Source organism: Cherax quadricarinatus, chromosome 42, assembly GCF_038502225.1.
Source record: "Cherax quadricarinatus isolate ZL_2023a chromosome 42, ASM3850222v1, whole genome shotgun sequence".
NCBI lineage: Eukaryota > Metazoa > Arthropoda > Malacostraca > Decapoda > Parastacidae > Cherax > Cherax quadricarinatus.
The window spans coordinates 22,605,585-22,629,436 of NC_091333.1; the positions used below are offsets into that span (position 1 = coordinate 22,605,585).

The 23,852-nt window shown below is 39.9% G+C and overlaps 1 protein-coding gene across 21 annotated transcripts in view; it reads left to right on the forward strand.

The window, feature by feature from the left end:
- The window catches only part of LOC128695680 (synaptotagmin binding cytoplasmic RNA interacting protein), a 1,077,764-nt gene that overhangs the window by 220,441 nt on the left and 833,471 nt on the right, over positions 1–23,852 (forward strand). For 20 of the 21 annotated variants that reach the window (XM_070093417.1, XM_070093416.1, XM_070093430.1 and 17 more), the window contains one exon: positions 15,659–15,821. The exons of the other annotated variant lie outside the window; for it this stretch is intronic. In XM_070093417.1, coding sequence (XP_069949518.1) covers positions 15,659–15,821 — 163 coding nt within the window. The remainder of the gene's footprint in view (positions 1–15,658; positions 15,822–23,852) is intronic. 21 annotated transcript variants of the gene reach the window in all.

Here is a 23,852-nt window from a genome sequence, read left to right on the forward strand (position 1 = left end):
TCTGGGCCAGGTATCCCCACAAAGGAACAGAATAGTGTCGAAGTAGGTCTGCTGGTTCATGCTAGGCAGATCCTACTCAAATCCATATTTTTTTTTTTAATAGTTTTAACCAAGGTTTAAGTTTTAACATGCCTAACTTGATTCAGTACCTCACTAAGCTTTCTAAGTGAGTGCGTGCATGCATACACGTATGTATACGCATGTGTGCTTGCATGTCCATGTGTGTTCGTGTGCATGTCCCCATGTGTTCATGTGTGTGTGTGCATGCATGTCTGCATGTGTTCGTGTCTGTGTGTGCTTGTGCATACATGTATGTGTGTATAATATGTTTTATTTATTTAACAAACCTGCCATCTCCCTACAAAGTAAGGCAACTCAAAAAGAGAAGAAACACTTTCACTATCACAGACTTGCATGAGAGGCAAAGGTACAGTTCAAAATTGCAGATATCTCCAACCCTCCTTAACCCTTTCTGGGTGGGTCCCACTGTAAAACAGCTTTGAAGCATGGGTTGGTCCTGTAGTACTACAGTTTTGAAGCTTAGGTTGGTCCTGTAGTATTTCAGTTTTGAAGCTTAGGTTGGTCCTGTAGTACTACAGTTTTGAAGCTTAGGTTGGTCCTGTAGTACTACAGTTTTGAAGCTTAGGTTGGTCCTGTAGTACTACAGCTTTGAAGCTTAGGTTGGTCCTGTAGTACTACAGTTTTGAAGCTTAGGTTGGTCCTGTAGTACTACAGCTTTGAAGCTTAGGTTGGTCCTGTAGTACTACAGCTTTGAAGCTTAGGTTGGTCCTGTAGTACTCGATGAGCTCAGCTCACTCAGAGAAGCTGTGAGTGGTAAATTTGGGCCTCTGTATGAACATAAGAAAGAAGGGACACTGCAGCAGGCCTACTGGCCCATGCGAGGCAGGTCCAAGTCTCCTACCGTCTTAAGCCAATGCCCCAACCTAGTCAGGTCAGGTCACATTCACTTAAGGAAGGAGCACGGCATCTGACCTAGTAGCACAAGCTAGTCAGGTCCAGCTCACACCCACCTGCACCCACTCATGCATTTATCTAACCTATCTTTAAAACTACACAACGTTTTAGCCTCTATAACTGTACTCGGGAGTTTGTTCCACTCATCCACAACTCTATTACCAAACCAGTGCTTTCCTATATCCTTCCTGAATCTGAATTTTTCCCACTTAATCATTGCTTGCGAGTCCTGTCTAGGCTAGATATTTTTTAGCATGCTATTTACAGCCCCTTTATTTATTCCTGTCATTCATTTATACACCTCAAACATATCCTCCCTAACTCTACGCCTTAATAGAGAGTGCAGATTCAGGGCCCTTGGTCTATCCTCGTAGGAAAGATTTCTGATATATGAGATCAACTTTGTCATCCTCCTTTGTACGTTTTCCAGAGCATTTATGTCCATTCTGTAATACGGTGACCAAAAGTGTGCAGCATAATCTAGATGAGGCCTAACCAAGGATATATAGAGTTGAAGAACAACCTGAGGACTCCTGTTATTTATGCTTGTCGATATGAAGCCAAGGATTCTGTTTGCTTTATTGTGAACACTTACACACTGGTGTCTTGGTTTCTGATTACTGCTAACCAGAACTCCTAAATCCTTTTTGCAATTTGTAGTGCTAAGATCTACATTATTTAGTTTATATGTAGCATGGTTATTTACCTGTCCAATGTTTAGAACTTTGCATTTGTCTATACGTATTAAACTGCATCTGCCACTTCTCCGACCACTGCATCAGTCTATTCAAATCTTCCTGGAGTGCTCTAATGTCCTCGTCAGAATGAATTGGACAGTCTATTTTGGTGTCATCGGCAAACTTGTTAATGTCGCATTTTTATTCCCTCATCTATGTCGTTTATGTAGATTGTGAACAACAAGGGGCCCAACACTGACCCCTGTGGAACACCGCTCGTGACACTTCCCCACTCTGATTTCTCTCCATTTATGCAAACTCTCTGCTGCCTATTTGTCAACCATGCCTATACCACCTCCTATTCCATGTGCCTTAAGTTTCCTCAATAGCCTCTGATGTGGAACTCTGTTGAAAGCCTTACTGAAGTCCATATACCATGATCTACCTCCTCAAATACCTTAGTGAAAAAAGTTAATAAATTCGTAAGGCAGGAATGCCCTTTTTGTAAAACCATGCTGAGTTTAGTTGATTTATTTATGCTTTTCAAGATGGCTACGAACTGCCTCGGCAGTTATTGATTCCATAAATTTACCCACTACTGAGGTTAGGCTTATTGGTCTATAGTTCGAAGCTAAGGACCAGTCACCTGCTTTGAAAATAGGTATCACATTTGCCATTTTCCACTTATTTGGCACCATGCCAGTTTGTAGTGATATGTTCAAAAGATTAGCCAAAGATTTGCTAAGCTCCTTTTTACATTCCTTTAGAACCCTTGCATGCAGTTCATCAGGGCCTGGGGATTTGTTAGGTTTTAATTTATCTATTTGTCTAAGGACCATGTCACTTGTGAACCTAATCGTGCATAGTTTACTATTGTCCTGTTCTACATAGTTTATTATTTCTAGAATATCGCTAGTATATTTCTGTGTAAAAACTGAGAGGAAATAAGTGTTAAAAATTCCAGAACGGTACCTAAGTATCTTTTTCCATAAATCCTCCTTATCATGCTACTCTATAACATGTTTTATTCTACCCATAACGTCTGAAAGCCTTTTAACGCTTTCAGGGTCGGTCCCATACATGTACGGCTTGAGAGCCAGGGTCGGTCCCGTACTTACACGCCAAAATTCTAGCGCCTTCAAGTCTAGCGGGAGAAAGCTGGTAGGCCTGCATGTGAGAGAATGGGTGTGCATGGTCAGTATGTGCACTATGGGTGTATGCTGTAAGTGTGCACCATGTAAAAAATATCCTGCAGCACAGAGTACATAATGGGAAAAAACGGTGAACATGTTTTTAGTTCAAAATAGAGACTTGACAGTGTTCTTTTGTATGGTTTTTATGGTTGTACTTTGTCTCTCTTGACAGAATGGAAGATATATTACAGAAATAGACATTATTTTGATTGGCTTCAGTACTGAAAGTAGGTTGAAATTGAGTTCAAAGTAGTGGAAATGTTCGATTTTTGCTGATATTTGAGAGTACATAAATGCTCTGACAATATTTATACAATTACTGTATTACAATAATGGAGTATTCTGCATAACAGTAAATTTCTATTTTTATGTTTGAATAAAAATTCAAAACGAAAAGCAAGTGTAATATAGGAGAGGGCTGAGGATGTGACAAGTGAGGAGGAAATGTTTTAATAACAGGAATGTCGACAATGTTTATATTGGACCCTATTTTGAATTTTGTGTGAAATTGGTCAAATTATAGATTTCTGATTACTTTATTGGGTAGCTGAAGTAAGTAAATGGTCGATTTCTTCCATTTGGTCAATAGAATAGAAGGAATGCTAGCGAAATAGCTATGAGTTTGGTTGACTGGAACAATAGAATTGGCTGAAAGAGGGCTCAAAGTGGGCAAAATAGCTGATGCATAAATATTGCAGAGACCGATAACTTTATAAGAGCATAATTCTTTAAGTTTTTCATCGTATTTCATGCTTTTGGTTTTATTACCTTTGGAAAACAATGATCTTGTCATTTCATGAGAAAATGACTTTTTTTTTTTTTTAAGTTCTCCAGCCTTCAGAGTGGGTTTCAGATCAGAAGTTCATACCCTGGGAAATACAGTGCTTTCCACCACAAGGACTCAGGTCTGGCTAACCGGTTTCCATGAATCCCTTCATAAATATTGTTTACACTCTTGACAGCACACCAAGTCTTAAAAAACCACTTCGCTCCACTCCTATTGAACAACAGGAATGATTGGTTATGGTTTATGGCATCCTAATGAATGAATGGGACTTAATAAATTCTCTAAAACAAACTGATGGTTGCAGGGGGGCCTTACCCATCCTCTGGAATATCAGCAAAAATTGAATATTTCCTTGGTTTGAGCTCAATTTCAAACTATTTCCAGTTCTGAAACTAATAAAAATCATCTCTCTTTCAATGATGTGTTCCATTCTATCAAATGATACCCAGAAACAGGAAATAAAACCATAAAAGTCATTGGAAAAAAGACAACAAAGTCACTCTTAACCCTTAAACAGTCCAAATGTATATATACGTTATCTCGTGTAGTGCCCCAAACGTATGTACAGTGGACCCTCGCCTAACGCTATTAATCCGTTCCTGAGAGCTCAATGTTAGGCGAAATTATCGTTAGGCGAATTAATTTTCCCCATAAGAAATAATGGAAATCAAATTAATCTGTACCTGACACCCAAAGTATGAACAAAAAAATTTTTTTACCACATGAAATATTAATTTTAATACACACAAACTGAAGAAGACATGCACAGTTACATGACACTTACCTTTATTGAAGATCTGGTGATGATTGATGGGATGGGAGGAGGGGAGACTGTGGACTTGCCACCTCAAGTCCTAATGTTCCTTTAGGACTTGAGGTGGCAAGTCCTTTTCTGGGGTTACTTCCCTTCTTCTTTTAATGCCACTAGGACAAGCTTGAGAGTCACTTGACCTCTGTCGCACAACATATCTGTCCATAGAGGCCTGTACCTTCCGTTCCTTTATGACATTCCTAAAGTGTTTCACAACATTGCCAGTGTAATAGTCACCAGCACGGCTTGCAATAGCTGTGTGAGGGTTATTTTCATCAAAAAAAGTTTGCACTTTAAGCCACATTGCACACATTTCCTTAAATTTTGAAGTAGACAACTTCTTCAATTTTTCTATCCCCTCCTCCGGAGCAGCTTCCTCAGGTCTGGTCTCTTGCTGTTGAAGATGATCCAGCAGCTCATCAGTGGTTAGTTCGTCATTGTCCTCCTCCACCAACTCTTCCACATCCTCCCCACTAACCTCCAACCCCAAGGACTTCCCCAATGCCACAGTGAGTTCCTCAACTGGCATAGGATTCCCAGGGTTAGCCTCAAACCCTTCAAATCCCTTTTGTCTACACATTCTGGCCACAGTTTCTTCCAAGCAGAGATCAAGGTCCTCTTAGTCACTTCCTCCCAAGCCTTACCTATAATGTTTACACAATTGAGGATGCTAAAGTGATCACTCCAAAACTCTCTTAGTCAATTGAGTTTCTGAGGTCACTACAAAGCACCTTTCAAACATAGCTTTTGTGTACAGTTTCTTGAAGTTGGAAATGATCTGCTGGTCCATGGGCTGCAGGAAAGGAGTGGTATTATTAGGCAAAAACTTGACTTTAATGAAGCTCATTTCCGCAGAAAGTCGCTCTGCCACGTCTGAAGGATGACCAGGAGCATTGTCTAATACCAGGAGGCACTTAAGGTCTAACTTCTTTTCAATTAGGTAATTTTTCACAGTGGGGGCAAATGCATGGTGTAACCAGTCATAGAAAAAGTCCCTAGTGACCCATGCCTTACTGTTTGCCCTCCACAGCACACACAAATTAGCCTTGAGGACATTGTTTTTCCTGAACACTCTGGTAGTTTCAGAGTGATACACCAATAAAGGCTTCACTTTGCAATCACCACTAGCATTGGCACACATCAACAGAGTAAGCCTGTCTTTCATAGGCTTATGTCCTGGGAGTGCCTTTTCCTCCTGAGTAATGTAGGTCCTGCTTGGCATTTTCTTCCAAAACAGGCCTGTTTTGTCACAATTAAACACTTGTTCAGGTTTCAGTCCTTCACTATCTATGTACTCCTTGAATTCCTTCACATATTTTTCAGCCGCTTTGTGGTCCGAACTGGCAGCCTCACCATGCCTTATCACACTATGTATGCCACTTCATGCAACTTCCTAGCCTTTTCACATATGATCAATTGAGAGATGCTATCTCCTGCTATGTGTTTTTCATTTATCCACACCAATAACAGTCTCTCAACATCTTCTATCACTTGCGATCTCTGTTTCAAAAACAAAGTTGCACCTTTGGCAAGAACAGCTTCCTTGATTGCTGTTTTCTTGGCCACAATAGTAGCGATAGTTGATTGGGGTTTTGTGTACAACCTGGCCAGCTCGGAGACACACACTCCACTTTCATACTTAGCAATGATCTCTTTCTTCATATCCATAGTAATTCTCACCCTTTTTGCTGTAGGGTTGGCACTAGAAGCTTTCTTGGGGCCCATGGTGACTTATTTTGCAGGTGCAATCACTAAAAAGGCTGTGATAATATGAAATGTTCCGATTGTATGCTTGGAAGCGACCTCGGTGGCTGGCTTGTAAACACTGGCACCCACGGAACAAGTGAGGCGGGCTCAGGCCACACATGGACACGTCTCTAACGAATCGCGATGAGCGAGTTTTTTGTTGCTAACCAAGGCAAAATTTTTGTGTTAAAATGTATCGCTAGGCGGATTTAACGTTATGCAATGTGTTCGTTAGGCGAGGGTCCACTGTATGTATTTCCTTTGTCATTCATTCAACATTGGCACAATAGGCCTGCGTCGCCTAGACATGTGAGAATGGGTGTGTGCACTCAGTGTGTGCCATGTGAAAAAAATTGGGGATGCCTTGGTACCACATGCTCCTCTTTCCTATAAAAAAAAAAAGTCTCAAAATATTCAGGGCACTACGCGAGAGAACGTATACATGTATATACGTTTGGACTACAGTGGACCCTCGGTTAACGAACTTTTTTCATTCCAGTAGTATGTTCAGGTGCCAGTACTGACCGAATTTTTTCCCATAAGGAATATTGTGAAGTAGATTAGTCCATTTCAGACCCCCAAACATACACGTACAAACGCACTTACATAAATACACTTACATAATTGGTCGCATTTGGAGGTGATCGTTAAGCGGGGGTCCACTGTATTTAAGGATTAAACCATACATATAATCACAGTTTTGTTTTCCCATCATGCACTGCATTGGGAAAGATTTTTTATATGGCACACACTAGTCTCACAAACCTCTCATATCTAGACCAAAATTTACCACTCACGGGTTATCTGAGTGAGCTGAGCTCAGGACATAGAACTATGTGAGGGACATCGTTTATTATGGTCTTCATTTTTAAATTGTTATTTCTTAAAATTTGTATATACGTAATTGACCAAGTTACCAAATTCTGACCACTTTACAGAATAACTGAAATAGTGGAATGGCCAGTTGATAGAACAGAAGGAATTCTAGCGAAATGCTAAGGATTAGGTCGAATGGAACAATGGAATTGTTTCAATAACAGGGCTCAAAATGGGCGAAATTGCCAGTGCATGTATTGAGCCCAGACCTCTAAATTTGTGCCTTTGTAATTCTGTAAGTTTTCCATCAAATTTTATATTTTTTGGTTTCATTACCTTCAGAAAAAGATAATCATTTCAGAAGAATTTTTTTTTTTTTTTGTTTTTGAAAGAAAAATGGACTGGGAGCAGTATTAATTTTGGGGGTCCGGACAGAAACAGATTTAAGATCATCTTGTCCCAAGGCCGGGCTTTAGGAGTAGAAAAGCTTACGGAGCTCATCAAACATATATCAGTGTTAGCAATAATAAGCAATGAAACCAGGACCTGTATTTCACCACCAGTTTCCCTACCAGCTCTTCATCTAAGCTATCAATATACAGTGGACCCCCCGCATACCGGACGCCTTGCATAACGGACAATCCGCATACCGGACGCTTTGATCGCTAAAATTTTGCCTCGCATACCGCCCAAAAACCCGCTCAGCGCCCTTCGTCTGAGACGCGTCCAATGTGCGGCCTGAGCCATGCTCACATGTTCCGCCGGTGGCATTGTTTACCAGCCAGCCTCCGCGGTAACATCCAAGCATACAATCGGAACATTTCGTATTATTACAGTGTTTTTGGTGATTTTTTTCTGGAAAATAAGTGACCATGGGCCCCAAGAAAGCTTCTGGTGCAAACCCTACAGCAATAAGGGTGAGAATTACTATGGAGATGAAGAAAAAGATCATTGATAAGTATGAAAGTGGAGTGCGTGTCTCCGAGCTGGCCAGGTTGTATAATAAACCCCAATCAACCATCGCTACTATTGGTGGTACAGCTGCTGCTGCTGCTGTACCACCGTCAGCTGCTGCTGCACTGTCAGCTGCTGCTGCACTGTCAGCTGCTGCTGCTGTACCACCGTCAGCTGCTCCTGCTGCTGTAGTACCGTCTGCTGCTGCTGTAGCATCATCTGCTGCTGCTGTAGCATCGTCTGCTGCTGCTGTAGCATCGTCTGCTGCTGCTGTAGCATCGTCTGCTGCTGCTGTAGCATCGTCTGTTGCTGCTGTAGCATCGTCTGTTGCTGCTGTACCACTGTCAGCTGCTGCTGCTGCTGCTGCTGCTGTAGCATCGTCTGCTGCTGCTGCTGCTGTAGCATCGTCTGCTGCTGCTGTAACATCGTCAGTTGCTGCTGTAGCATCGTCTGCTGCTGCTGTAGCATCGTCTGTTGCTGCTGTACCACCGTCAGCTGCTGCTGCTGCTGTAGCACCGTTGTTGGCGTGGCTTATTGAGAATACCAAGAAACAATTAACCCCAGAGGATTTGCCACCCAGGATAGCCCAAAAAAGTCAGTGTCATCGAAGACTGTCTAACTTATTTCCATTGGGGTCCTTAATCTTGTCTCCCCGGATGCAACCCACACCAGTCGACTAACACCCAGGTGAACAGGGAAAATGCCTGGAACTAGTGCTCATATTGGTGAATTTAGAGCCAGCAAAGGTTGGTTTGAGAGATTTAAGAATCGTAGTGACATACACAGTGTGATAAGGCCTGTTCTGGAAGAAAATACCAAACAGGACCTACAGTACTCAGGAGGAAAAGGCACTCCCAGGACACAGTGTCTCATCAGTCATTGCTGCATCTTCAATAAAGGTAAGTGTCATTTATTCTTCATTTAGTAGAGTAGTACATTCACAATATATATTGTGCATGTACTACTCTACTATTGTGCATGTATCCTTCTCTTTGTGTGTAGGAAAATGTATATTTCATGTGGTAAAAAATTTTTTTTCATACTTTTGGGTGTCTTGCACGGATTAATTTGATTTCCATTATTTCTTATGGGGAAAATTCATTCGCATACCGAACATTTCGCATAACAGCCAGCCCTCTTGCACGGATTAAGGTCGCTATGCGGGGGTCCACTGTAATAATAATGTTTAACCCCTTGGGGGTCGCCAGGCCCTCTCAGAGACTTGTTCTCAGGGTCACTAAAATTAATATATATATATATATATATATATATATATATATATATATATATATATATATATATATATATATATATATATATATATATATATATATATATATATATATATATATATATTTTTTTTTTTTTTTTTTTTTTTTTCAACAAGTCGGCCGTCTCCCACCGAGGCAGGGTGACCCAAAAAAGAAAGAAAATCCCCAAAAAGAAAATACTTTCATCATCATTCAACACTTTCACCACACTCACACACTATCACTGTTTTTGCAGAGGTGCTCAGAATACAACAGTCTAGAAGCATACACATATAAAGATACACAACATATCCCTCCAAACTGCCAATATCCCAAACCCCTCCTTTAAAGTGCAGGCATTGTACTTCCCATTTCCAGGACTCAAGTCCGACTATATGAAAATAACCGGTTTCCCTGAATCCCTTCACTAAATATTACCCTGCTCACACTCCAACAGATCGTCAGGTCCCAAGTACCATTCGTCTCCATTCACTCCTATCTAACACGCTCACGCACGCTTGCTGGAAGTCCAAGCCCCTCGCCCACAAAACCTCCTTTACCCCCTCTCTCCAACCCTTTCGAGGACGACCCCTACCCCGCCTTCCTTCCCCTATAGATTTATATGCTTTCCATGTCATTCTACTTTGATCCATTCTCTCTAAATGACCAAACCACCTCAACAACCCCTCTTCTGCCCTCTGACTAATACTTTTATTAACTCCACACCTTCTCCTAATTTCCACACTCCGAATTTTCTGCATAATATTTACACCACACATTGCCCTTAAACAGGACATCTCCACTGCCTCCAACTGTCTCCTCGCTTCTGCATTTACCACCCAAGCTTCGCACCCATATAAAAGTGTTGGTACTACTATACTTTCATACATTCCCTTCTTTGCCTCCATAGATAACGTTTTTTGACTCCACATATACCTCAACGCACCACTCACCTTTTTTCCCTCATCAATTCTATGATTAACCTCATCCTTCATAAATCCATCCGCTGACACGTCAACTCCCAAGTATCTGAAAACATTCACTTCTTCCATACTCCTCCTCCCCAATTTGATATCCAATTTTTCTTTATCTAAATCATTTGACACCCTCATCACCTTACTCTTTTCTATGTTCACTTTCAGCTTTCTACCTTTACACACATTCCCAAACTCATCCACTAACCTTTGCAATATTTCTTTAGAATCTCCCATAAGCACAGTATCATCAGCAAAAAGTAACTGTGTCTATTCCCATTTTGAATTTGATTCCCCAAAATTTAATATATATATATATTTAATATATATATATATATATATATATATATATATATATATATATATATATATATATATATATATATATATATTTCTTATGAAAAGATAGAGAATCTTTTCCCGATCATAATGACACCAAAAGTATCAAATTTGATGGAAATCTTACGGAATTATGCTCTCGCGAAGTTAGCAGTCTAGACAGTGTTTACGCATTGGCGATTTTGCCCACTTTGAGCCCTACTTTCGTCCAATTCCAGTGTACTAATCGACAAAAATCATAACTATTTCGCTAGAACTCCGTTTTTTCTATCGAATGAGTACAAGAAACCACCCATTTACCGATTTCAACTATCCAATAAAGTGGTCAGAATTTAGCAATTTTGCCAATTTCACATAAATTTCAAAACATGCCAATTTCCCAATAGGGTCCAGAATAAACAAAGACATTCAAGTGTATTTGATAGGAGTGAATGGAGACAAGTGGTTTTTAATACTTGACGTGCTGTTGGAGTGTGAGCAAAGTAACAGTTATGAAGGGATTCAGGGAAACCGGCAGGCTGGACTTCGAGTCCTGGAGATGGTAAGTACAGTGTCTGCACTCTGAAGGAGGGGTGTTAATGAATGTTGCAGTTTTATAACTGCAGTGTAAGTGCACTTCTGGTGCACTTACACTGCACACGATTCGGTGCACTTATTTGAATGATGATAGTTTTTTTTGGGGGGGGGGGGCACCCTGCCTTGGTGGGAAACTGCCGATGTGTTAATAAAAAAAAATACCAACAACCCAGGATAACCCAAGAAACTCATACGGTGCAACTCATTTCAATGCTTCATTGAGTACTAAATCATAAAACAATTGTAATATCATGAGTTAGAAGACCATACATATTTACAAAATGTAAATATGTCTGGTGCATTTACACTGTTGCTGCCAACAACTGAAATTTTTTTACTGTCTTCAACATACCATAAAATCATAAGCTTTCACCTGATTTTATTCCATTTTGTTTGATTCCACCCAGAAAAAAAAAACTTTCAATTTGCAGGGTTTTTTTTTCATCAAAATTTTGCCGAACGGAGACAGTTTTATTTTTTTGGTTATGCCACAATTTATACACGATTATACATGTTTAGGAAGCCAAGATGTTTTGGGTCTTCTAAATATAGCCTGTAACTGTATTAAGTTCTTAAAGTGATGTCAGCCTTCTTGTTTCAGCTACCTTCATTTTTCTTAAGACATAATTGATGGGATTTCTAGTGCTTCATCACAGTCTGTACACATTTTTTTTTTTTTTTTTTTAAACTTTGTTTTGCACTTGAATTTAGGCTGTTAGCCTAAGTTCATTTTAAAGCGTAGCCTTGTCTAAGGTATAGTAACAACTACAGGGATATGACCCATATACAGTGGTCCCTCAATAATCGTCCATAATCCGTTCCTGGAAGTGGGACTATTATCGAAATGGACGATTTTCGAATCAATTTTCCCCATAAGAAATAATGTAAATCCAATTAATTCGTTCCAGACACCCAGAAGTATCAAAAAAAAATTTTTCTTTTTACCTAAAAGATAGATTTACATGCACAAAAGAATGAACATTCAACATGACAGTTACCTTTATTGGAGGCTGTTGTTAATGAATGGAAGACAGGGAGGAGGAGAGAGGGAAGAGGGGGAATCCCCCTCCATAAGGACTCTAGGGCACTAATAAAATGTATAAATGAACATTGGTAATAGGGGTAGTTGATGAGTGGAATGGTCTGCCTAGTAGGGTGATCGAAGCTAAAACATTGGGTAGTTTCAAATTTAGGTTGGATAAATACACGAGTGAGAGGGGTTGGATTTGAGTCGGACTTGCACCTGAGCTTATTGCTTGGGTAGCATTTGTTCTGTTAGTGGGTTGGATTTGTGAAGGACCGGCCTAGTATGGGCCAACAGGCTTATTGCAGTGTTCCTCCTTTCCAATGTTCTAAAAGCTATGGCTTGGGTAGTTTCAAATTTAGGCTGGATAAATACACAAGTGAAAGGGGTTGGATTTGAGTCGGACTTGCACATGAGTTTATTGCTTGGGTGGCATTTGTTCTGTTAGTGGGTTGGATTTGTGAAGGAACGGCCTAGTATGGGCCAGCAGGCCTGTTCCAGTGTTCCTACTTTCTTAAGTTCTTATTTAACATCACACTTACCAGTAGGGTGATCGAGGCTAGGACCTTGGGTAGCTTCAAGAAGAGATTGGACAAATATACGAGTTGGATGAGCTGAGTTTGATTTGTGTCATTGGGTAAGGGAGTAAATTCTTGGGTAGCTTTGGGTGGAGGTCATTTTGATAAGGACCTGCCTTGTATGGGCCAGTAGACCTGCAGTGTTCTTCCATTGTTCTGTTCTTATTGGCTATTTGTTTGTGTGAGGGAGGGATGGCAAGTTTATTGTTGGAGAATATGACACTAATATCAACTCTATGGCTTATTTATCTATCACAATTCAACTAATATGACATAATAAACAATATTAATAACATAGAAACATGGAATATACTCTAGAATGAATAAAATAAGTCATTACGTATGTCACGAGAGGTGTTGTGTTGTGTTGTTGTTGGATATATAAGGGCCACTGAGTGTAAGCCGTTCATAATGGTGGTGAAGCAGCAGCTGAGTCGGCGGTGGTTTTTGTAGCCCTATATAACTCTAACAACATTGGAGGAGTTGGTAGAATCACTGAATCACTAAAGAAGGAACCCACCACCACCATCACTACGACCTTCTACCACTGTTACAACTGTTACCACCATCACTACTACCTTCTACCACCATCACTACCACCAAAGAAAGCTTCTAGTGCCAGCCCTTTGGTAAAGAATGTGAGAAACACATTATTTATGAAAAAGTTTGTAGAAAAATACAAAGATGGTGGTGGTAGAGTGGAAGCTCTGAGAACTCTATCCACTCATTTGGGACTTGCAAATGAGTGGATAGAGTTATCAGAGCTTATTTCTTGGGTAGCATTGAGGACTGGGTTGGGAAAATGTTTCGTTAGTGGGATGAATTGTAAAGGACCTGCCGAGCATGGGCCAACAGGCCTGCTGCAGTGATCCTCCTTTCTTATGTTCATCAACAACTGCTTCCACTCTACCACCACCATCTTTGTATTTTTCTACAAACTTTTTCATAAATTATGTGTTTCTCACATTCTTTACCAAAGGGCTGGCACTAGAAGCTTTATTTGGAGCCATGGTAGCTTATTTAGCACTTGCAAGCACTAAAATCAATGGAATATTATGAAATATTTCATAGGAGCATGTGAGGGGACCGTCACTCACTAGTAAACAGTGGCACACTGGCTGGGAAGGAAAGGCCGAGGCGGCTCAGAGCGTGAGTACGTGTCCGGGACGAAGGACTATTAGGACTATTAGCGAGTTACCGGACCATTTGCGAGCCAATATTTTGACGAAAAAACAGGACTATTTCCGAAATGGACGACTTTCAGGCCGGACGATTATTGAGGGACCACTGTAGTTGCCTAACATAGAGAATCCTACCTGTTGCTAGGCAAATGGGTATGTAATAGGTGTAAAGAAACATGCCAAATATTTCCACTCATGCCAGGATGGACAAAGAGGATCACCTTGCCAGGTCAGGTGTAACAGATAGATTGTTTACAGCACATATAGGTTGTCTGAGGGCAAACGGGAAATTGTAGAAAATAAAATAGTGTATTCCTAGTGGTTCATTGAAGCCTACAGAGAACCAATATTATTTTCATAAATAATTTTCATAAAGTGCTAAACCTGTAGGGTCTAGCACGTTATGAAAATAATAATATTGGTACTGATAATTCTCTATGTGCAGTATACATGTGTTGCCTGCATTTGGTGTGGCTTCAAAAAATATTGAAAATTCTTGATACAGTGGAGCCTTCGTACTCAAGCAATTTGGTATTTGAACACTTTGTTCAGTAACTAAATCGCTCGGTAGTCGACTGTTTGCTTGGCACACAACAAAACAAACATGACCTGCCATATAAAAGAATGGGTCTGCTTGGTCAATGTGTACAGTATAAAAAAAAATCCTGCAGCACCCAGTGCATAATGATAAAAAAAACTTCTACTGTGTTTTTGGTTTAAAACAGCAACTTTGCAGTGTATTTTTGTATGGTATTTATGACTGTATTCTTGTTTTCCTGATCTCATTTGACAGAATGGAAGATAAATTACAGAAATAGAGATGATTTTGATTGGTTTCACTATGAAAAGTACCTTGAAATTGAGCTCGGTAGCAGAAATGTTCTCTTTTTGCCGATCTTCAAGAGTAAACAAATCACCCCAAACGTCCAATACACGTCAGCTGGTGAGTTTAATATTCTTTCACAAGTGCACTGATATTATTTATACCATTTTTACAATAATGCAGGAGTCTGCATAACAGTAAATCTTCTATTTTTTGTGATAATAAAAATTCAAAATGGAAAGCAAGAATAATATAAGAGGGGCCTGGAGACTTGGCTGATGAAAAGAGAAAATGCTATTTTAGTGCCAGGAATATCTGTCTTGTTTATTCTGGATGCTATTTTGAAATTGGCATCTTTTGAAATTTGTGTGAAATTGGCCAAATTGCCAATTTCTGACCACTTTATTGGGTCGTTGAAATGGGTAAATGGGTGATTTCTTGCACACATTTAATAGAACAAATGGAGTTTTAGAGAAATAGCTACGATTTTAGTCGACTGGAACAATAGAATTGGTCGAAAATAGGGCTCAAAGTTGATAAAATCGCCAATGCGTAAATATCATCGAGACTGCTAACTTCATGAGAGCATAATTCCGCAAGTTTAACATCAGATTTCATACTTTGGGTGTCATTACCATTGGGAAAAGATTCTCTATCATTTCATAAGATTTTTTATTTATTTATTTTGTTTTTTTTGTTGAAAATTTTTCGACTCTTTGAGTGGGAGTTCAGGATCGAGGGTCTTGACTTGTTTGGCTTATATAACAGAAACTTAATGAGTTGTCACATCACTGCTTTGGTTTTGGTGTATGAAATTGTTATGCATTCCTACATGCATATATGGTTTTAATGCTTTTTTGGGCTTGTTTGGTTTTCAATATCCAGGGATACCTTATAAAACCATATAGATTTATTGCTAATTTCTTTTAAAGTAATAATGAATTTTTATTACAGGATTTGGATGAGCGGGCATTAGATGCATTAAAAGAATTTCCTGTTGAAGGTGCAGTTACTGTACTCAAGCAGTTCTTGGAATCCAACTTAGAACATGTATCTAATAAATCAGCTTACCTCTGTGGGGTAATGAAGACGTATAGGCAGAGGAAACAGTATAACAGTAAGTACAGTTGTGTGAGAAGTCACAGTTCACTATTTTTCATTTCTAAAAATACTTTTATGTTTATCACAGCTTCAGGTTTTAGAACATATTATGTTCACGTGAGAACTAATACCCTGGCCTCCATAACCATAGGCACTAGCATAACTAGTCGACCACAATGGGTGGTGAATTTAAATTAGATTGAGTTTTTGCATTCAGCAATCAGTAAAACATAAGTGGTTACAGTAATGTTTTGAAGGGGTTTGAGAGTGTGGATTACCCTACAGAGAGAGAGAGGGAGAGAGATATTGGTGGAAGAAATGCTTACAACTAAGTTTGCTTAACCTTTTCATTGTCCAGACTCCTAATTTGAAACTTGTCCACAGTGTCCAAGATTTAAAAAAAAAAAAAAATCCTACTTTTTCTGATGAAATGGCAGAGAATCTTTTTCTGAAGGTAATAAAACAAAAAGTACGAAGTTTGATAGAAAATTGACGAAATTACACTTTCATGAATTTTGCTGTGTCAACAGTATTTATCGTTTTTATTGATTGGGCACAAGAAACCTCCCAGTCAACTATTTCAACTACCCAATAAAGTGATCAGAAACGGTAATTTTGCCAATTTCACACAAAATTCAAAATATTCTAATTTCAAAATAGGGTCAAGAATAAACAATGCAGGCATCCCTGGCACTAAAATAACATTTCCTCTGTTTATTACTTACATTTCCAGGCTTTACAGATGACTTCCATTTTGATTTTTTATTCACAAAGAATTTTTTATTCACATGAAAAAATAGAAGGTTTACTGTTAGGCAACATTGCAATAATTGTATAAATAATATCAGTGCATTCATGAATGTGCATTAGACCCACCAGCTGACATGTATTGGATGCATGATATGAATTGTTTACTCTTGAACATCAGCAAAAATTGAACATTTCTGCTACTTTGAGCTCAATTTCAAGAAATTTTCATTTCTAAAACCAATCAAAATCATCTCTATTTCTGTGATATGTCTTCCATTCTATGAAATGAGACTAAGAAACCATGAATACAACAATAAAAATACTCCACAAAAATCACTGTTTTAATCCAAACACTTGGTTGCACTTTTTCTTTTCTGATTATGCACTATGTGCTGCAGGATTTTTTTTTTTATATGGTGCACACTTACCACACAGACCCATTCTCTCGTATCTAGGACCAAATTTACTGCTCACAGCTTATCTGAGTGAGCTGAGCTTATGACATATTACTATGGCACTGTTCTTGGCTGCAAAGCCGTAGAACTATGGCAAGGATCCTCATGGGGTTAAACTCAGTGTACAAGATATTCTTTATTTTTTTTTCCAACAAATCGGCCATCTCCCACCATGGCAGGGTGATCCAAAAAGAAAGAAAATCCCCAAAAAGAAAATGCTTTCATCATCATTCAACACTTTCACCTCACTCACACATAATCACTGTTTTTGCAGAGGTGCTCAGAACACAACAGTTTAGAAGCATATACGTATAAAGATACACAATATATCCCTCCAAACTGCTAATATCCCGAACCCCTCCTTTAGAGTGCAGGCATTGTACTTACCATTTCCAGGACTCAAGTCCGGCTATATAAAAATAACCGGTTTCCCTGAATCCCTTCACTAAATATTAACCTGCTCACACTCCAACAGATCGTCAGGTCCCAAATACCATTCGTCTCCATTCACTCCTATTGAACACGCTCATGCATGCCTGCTGGAAGTCCAAGCCCCTCACCCACAAAACCTCCTTTACCCCCTCCCTCCAACCTTTTTGAGGACGACCTCTACCCCTCCTTCCTTCCCCTACAGATTTATCCGCTCTCCATGTCATTATGCGTTGATGGGGAGCTGGAGGTATTCAGTAGATGGCGGAAATATTTTGAGGAACTTTTAAATGTTGATGAAGAAAGGGAGGCGGTAATTTCATGTACTGGTCAGGGAGGTATAACATCATTTAGGAGTAAAGAAGAGCAGGATGTGAGAAGTGTAGGGGAGGTGTGTGAGGCATTATGTAGAATAAAAGGGGGTAGAGCAGCTGGAACTGGTATTTTTGTTTAATAAATATATGAAAGAGGGGAAGGTACCTAGGAATTGGCAGAGAGCGTGTATAGTTCCTTTATTTAAAGGGAAGGGGGACAAAAGATATAGTAAAAATTATAGGGGAATGTTTATTGAGTATACAAGGTAAACTGTACCATAGGGTTATTATTGAAAGAATTAGAGGTAAGACAGAGAGTAGAATTGCAGATAAGCAAGGAGGCTTTAGAGTGGGTAGGGGATGTGTGGATCAAGTGTTTACATTGAAGCATATATGTGAACAGTATTTAGATAAAGGTGGGGAAGTTTTCATTGCATTTATGGATTTAGAAAAGGCATATGATAGTGGACAGGGGAGCAATATGGCAGATGTGACAAGTTTATGGAATAGGTAGTAAGTTAATAATTGCTGTAAAGAGTTTTCATGAGGATAGTGTGGCTCAGGTTAGTGTGTGTAGGAGAGAGAGATTACTTTTCAGTAAAAGTAGGTCTTAGACAGGGATATGTGAATGTCACCATGGTTGTTTAATATATTTATGGATGGGGTTGTAAAATAAGTAAATACTAGGGTGTTGGTGAGAGGGGTGGGATTAAATTATGGGGAATCAAATACAAAATGGGAGTTGACATAGTTACTTTTTGCTGATAATGCTGTGCTTATTGGAGATTGTACAGAAAAGTTGCAAAGGTTAATGGATAGATTTGGGAGTGTGTGTGTAAAGGTAGAAAGTTGGAAGTGAACATAGGTAAGAGTAAGATGATGAGGGTATCAAACGATTTAGATAAAGAAAAATTCGATATCACATTGGAGAGAGGGAGTATGGAAGAAGTGAATGTTTCCAGATAATTTGGGACTTGACTTGTCAGTGGATGGGTTTATGAAGGATGAGGTTAACCATTGAATTGACGAAGGAAGAAATGTGAGTGGCACATTGAGGTATCTGTGGAGACAAAAAGCATTATCCATGGAGGCAAAGAAGGGAATGTACAAAAGTATAGTGGTACCAACACTCTTATATGAGTTTGAAGCTTGGGTTGCAAATGCTGCATTGAGAAGGCGGATGGAGGCAGTGGAGATATCCTGTCCAAGGGCAGTGTGTGATGTAGATATTATGCAGAGAATTTGGAGTGTGGAAATTAGGAAGAGGTGTGGAGTTACTGTAAGTATTAGTCAGAGGGCTGAAGAGGGGTTGTTGAGGTGGTCTCGTCATTTAGAGAGAGAATGGATTAAAGTAGGGTAACTTGGAGAGCATATAAATGTGTAGGGGAAGGAAGGCGGGGTAGGGGTCGTCCTCGAAAAGGTTGGAGGGAGGGTGTAAAGGAGGTTTTGTGGATGAGGGGCTTGGACTTCCAGCAAGCATGTGTGAGTGTGTTAGATAGGAGTGAATGGAGACGAATGGTTTTTTGTAACCTGGGGAGCTGTTACAGTGTGAGCTTGGTAATATTTTGTGAAGGTATTCAGGGAAACCAGTTAGCTGGACTTGAGTCCTGGATATGGAAAGCTCAGTGCCTGCACTTTAAAGGAGGGGTTTGGGATATTGGCTGTTCGGAGGTTGACTTTTAAACTGTCGTGTCCGAGTACCTCTGCAAGGATAGTGATTGTGTATGAATGAGGTTAAAGTGTTGAATGATGATGAAAGTGTTTTCTTTTTGGGGATTCTCTTTCTTTTTGGGTCACCTTGCCTCGGTGGGAGATGAATGACTTGTTAGAAAAAATAATAATAATGATAATAATAATACTAATATCTCTATTTACTGCAAGTACATGTACATGGTATACAGCCCTAGCTGACATCAATGACATACAGTGGACCCTCCCTTTACGTTAGGCTCTGTTTTCACTCATTTCAGTTACCACCGAATTTTTCCGCAAAATTATTGGCATGGTTTCCGTTGGTTTCCTGCATTGTTGTCGGTGGTACGGTACATGTTTGAGTGTGCAGCACACACAACCTCCCACACATCAACCAAATAACTGCTGCAGCATATGGGCGCCTAGCAAACCTAAGAACAGCATTCCGCCATCCGAATAAGGAATCATTCTGCACCCTGTACACTGTGTACTTTAGGCCCATATTGGAGGTTTGTGGCACCAGTTTGGAACCCACATCTAGGCAAACACGTTAAGATACTAGAGAAAGTGCAAAGGTTTGCAACAAGACTAGTTCCAGAGCTAAGGGGTATGTCCTACGAGGACAGGTTAAGGGAAATCGACCTGACGACACTGGAGGACAGGAGAGATAGGGGGGACATGGTATTGACATATAAAATACTGAGAGAAATTGACAAGGTGGACAGAGACATAATGTTCCAGAGATGGGACACAGCAACAAGAGGACACAATTGAAAGTTGAAGACACAGACGAATCTAAGGGATGTTAGGACGTATTTCTTCAGTCACAGAATAGTCAGGAAGTGGAATAGTTTGGGAAGCGATGTAGTGGAGGCAGGATCCATTCATAGCTTTAAGCAGAGGTATAATAAAGCTCATTGTGCAGGGAGAGTGGCCAGTGAAGAGGCAGGGCCAGGAGCTATGACTCAACCCCTGCAACCACAACTATGCGAGTCCACGCATGCTGAGGAGGCAGTGTTGCTTTGTTTATGGTTGAGTGAACATTACCCTGCGAGCTCATAAGAATTATTTTGTAATACTGTAATTCATTGTTTCTTGCACTTGTTTATTCTGTGTGACTTCTAAGTAAGCCACCATGGGCCTAAACAAAGCTGCTAGTGTCAGTCCTTTGGTAAAGGAGGTGAGAAACATGATAGAATTAAAGAAAGAAAAAATCATTGAAAAATATTAGCGTGGCTTATGTGTGATCAACATTGCGAGGATGTATGGCGAGCCTGCATCAACCATCAGTTGCATTGTAGGTAAGAAAAACAAAATCAAGGAAGTCGATGTTGCGAAAGGGGTAAAAGTGATAACAAAACAGAGATCACAAACACTGGAAGATGTCGAGAAATTGTTGTTGTAGATCGACGAGAAACAATTAGCGGGAGATAGTATTGTGCTGTCGATAATTTGCGAAAAGTCTAGGCAGTTGCATGCCGATCTCGTATAGAAAATGCCTCGTGTGAGTGCTGATAGTGAATTTAAGGGCAGCAAAGGCTGGTTCAAAAAATTCAAGAAGCGTAGTGGCATGCACAATGTTGTAAGGCATGGTGAGGCAGCAAGTTCAGACAAACATGCAGCTGAAAAATTTGTGAATGAATTCAAGGAGCACATAGAGGTTGAAGATTCATCCCCCAACAAGTGTTCAGTTGTGATGAAACAGGCCTCTTTTGGAAGAAAATGCCAAAGAGGTCCTACATAATGCAGGAGGAACAGGCACTGCCAGGACACAAGCCTATGAAAGATAGGTCAACTCTCTTGCTCTGTGGTAATGCTAGTGGGGATTTAACCCGTAAACGGTCCAAACGTATACATACGTTTTTTCAACATTTGAAAGTATGTAAAAAAAAGTAGATCTTTTTTTTTTTTTTTTACATTTGAAAATGTGTAAAAAAAACTTTGATCTACTTTTTTTTTTTGTTATATTTGAAAATATGTAAAAAAACACGTAGATCTACTTTTGTAGCACAACACATGTGAACGTAGATCTGCTTGGACCATTTACGGGTTAAAAGTGTAGCCTTTACTGGTGTATCACTCTGAAATTCCCGGAGTGTTCAAGAAACAGTGTTGCCAAGAGTAAATTGTGTGTAATGCGGAAGGCTAACAGTACAGCATGGGTCACGAGGGAAATTTTCATTGATTTGTTCAAGTGTTTTCCCTGAGTGTGAAGAAATACCTCCTGGAAAATAAATTGCCACCTAAGTGCTTCCTGGTAATGTACAATGCTCCTGCTCATCCTCCAGACCTGGATGACCAAATGGTGGAGGAGTTTAATTTCATCACAGTGAAGTTCTTGCACCCTAATACCACTCGTCTCATCCTGCCCATTGACTAGCAGATCATTTCAAACTTCAAAAAAATGTACACCAAAGCAGTTTCAAAGGTGCTTTGATATGACCTTGGACACTCGATTGACCCTAAGAGAGTTCTGGATAAATCACTTCACTATCCTCAGTTGCATATGGCAGGATGCGACTTCCAGGATGATGAACTCTGCGTGGAGAAAATTGTGGCCAGTATGTGTCCAAGAGAGGGATTTTAAAAAGTTTGGAGCTGATCCTGTCGACCCTTCACCTGTTGTAGAATGTATTGTGGCATTGGGAAATTCCATGGGGTTGGATGTGATTGGCCAGGATGTGGAAGAGTTGGTGGAGGACGACAGTGAAGAGCTAACCACACTCTTTCTTCCTCGTCCTTCGTCGGAGGAGGAAGAGAGAGAAGAAGGTGCCTTCTTCAGAGATTAAGGAGATTTGTGCAATGTGGAATAGGGTTCAAACATTTGCGGGGCCACATCACCTTGTCGAAGTTGTTGTAAGCCGTGTCGGCAACATGTACAATGACAATGCCATGTCCCATTTTAGGCAAATTTTAAAGAGACGCCAGAAATAGCTCTCTTGGATAATTTTTTGTGCGACAGGGGTCCAGTGACACTCAAACTGGTCCTAGTGCCATTAAAAAACAAAGAAGGGAAGTAACCCCAGATAAGGACTTGTTACCTAAAGTCCTTATGGAAGGGGATTCCCCTTCCAAACAATAGTGACTTCTCCCTCTCCCCTCCTCCCTGTCTACCATACACCAACAAGAGTCTTCAATAAAGGTAAGTGTCATGTTACTTTTGTTTTATAATTGATCGCTCATTCTTTTCTGTATGTAAATCTATATTTAATGTATAACAAAATTTTGTTGTTGCTACTTTTGGGTGGCTGGAACAGATTAATTGGATTTACTTTATTTCTTGTGTGGAAAATGGTTTCAGTTTTAGTAGATTTCACATTTGGTCAGACACTCTGGAACGAATTAAAGATGAAAGGGGAGGGTCCACTGTACTGCTATATAGAAAGCTGCTTGTTATGCAGAGCATTTTGGGCAGATTAGGTCAGTTTTGTCCCAGGATGCGGCCCACACCAGTCGACTAATTCCCAGGTTCCCATTTTACTGGTGGGTAAACATGGACAGCCAGTGTAAAGAAACACGTCCAATGTTTCTGTCCTCTCTGGGAATCGAACGCAGGTCCTTACCATGTGAAGCGAGAGCTTTAGCCACCAGGCCACTGGGCACAGTGTGTAAATTGTACCAAGGCTGATTATTTTGTGCCTGTGTAATTCTGTTAATTTTCCATCTAATTTCATACTTTTGGTGTCAGCCTTCATAAGAAGATTCTATACTTTTTCAGAAGAATTTTTTATTTTAACCCTTTCAGGGTTTTCGACGTACTAGTACGGCTTACGCACCGGGGTTATTGACGCATTAGAACGCCTAAATTCTAGTGCCTTCAAATCTAGCGAGAGAAAGCTGGTAGGCCTACATATGAAAGAATGGGTTTATGTGGTCAGTGTGCACAGTATATACTGCAGCACACAGTGTGTAATGAGAAAAAAAAAAGTTTGACCATGTTTTTGGATTAAAACGACTTTGCACTGTATTTTCGTATGGTATTTATGGTTGTATTCTAGTTTTCCTGGTCTCATTTTATAGAATGGAAGGCATATTGCAGAAATTAAGATGATTTTGATTGGTTTCACAATGACAAGTACCTTGAAATTGAGCTCAAAGTAGCAGAAATGATCGATTTTTACCTAAGTTCAAAAGTAAACAAATCATGCCAAGCGTCCAATACATGTTAACTGGAATAATGGATTTAAGGAATAATGGATTTAAGTTGGATAAATTTAGATTTAGAAAGGACATAGGTAAGTACTGGTTTTCTAACAGAGTTGTAGATGCGTGGAACAGTCTTCCCAGTGGGGTGATAGAGGCTAGGACCTTGGGTAGCTTTAAGAAGAGACTGGACAAATATATGAGTGGGAGGGGCTGGGTTTGATTGGTGTCATGGGGTACGGGAGTTATTTCTTGGGTAGCTTT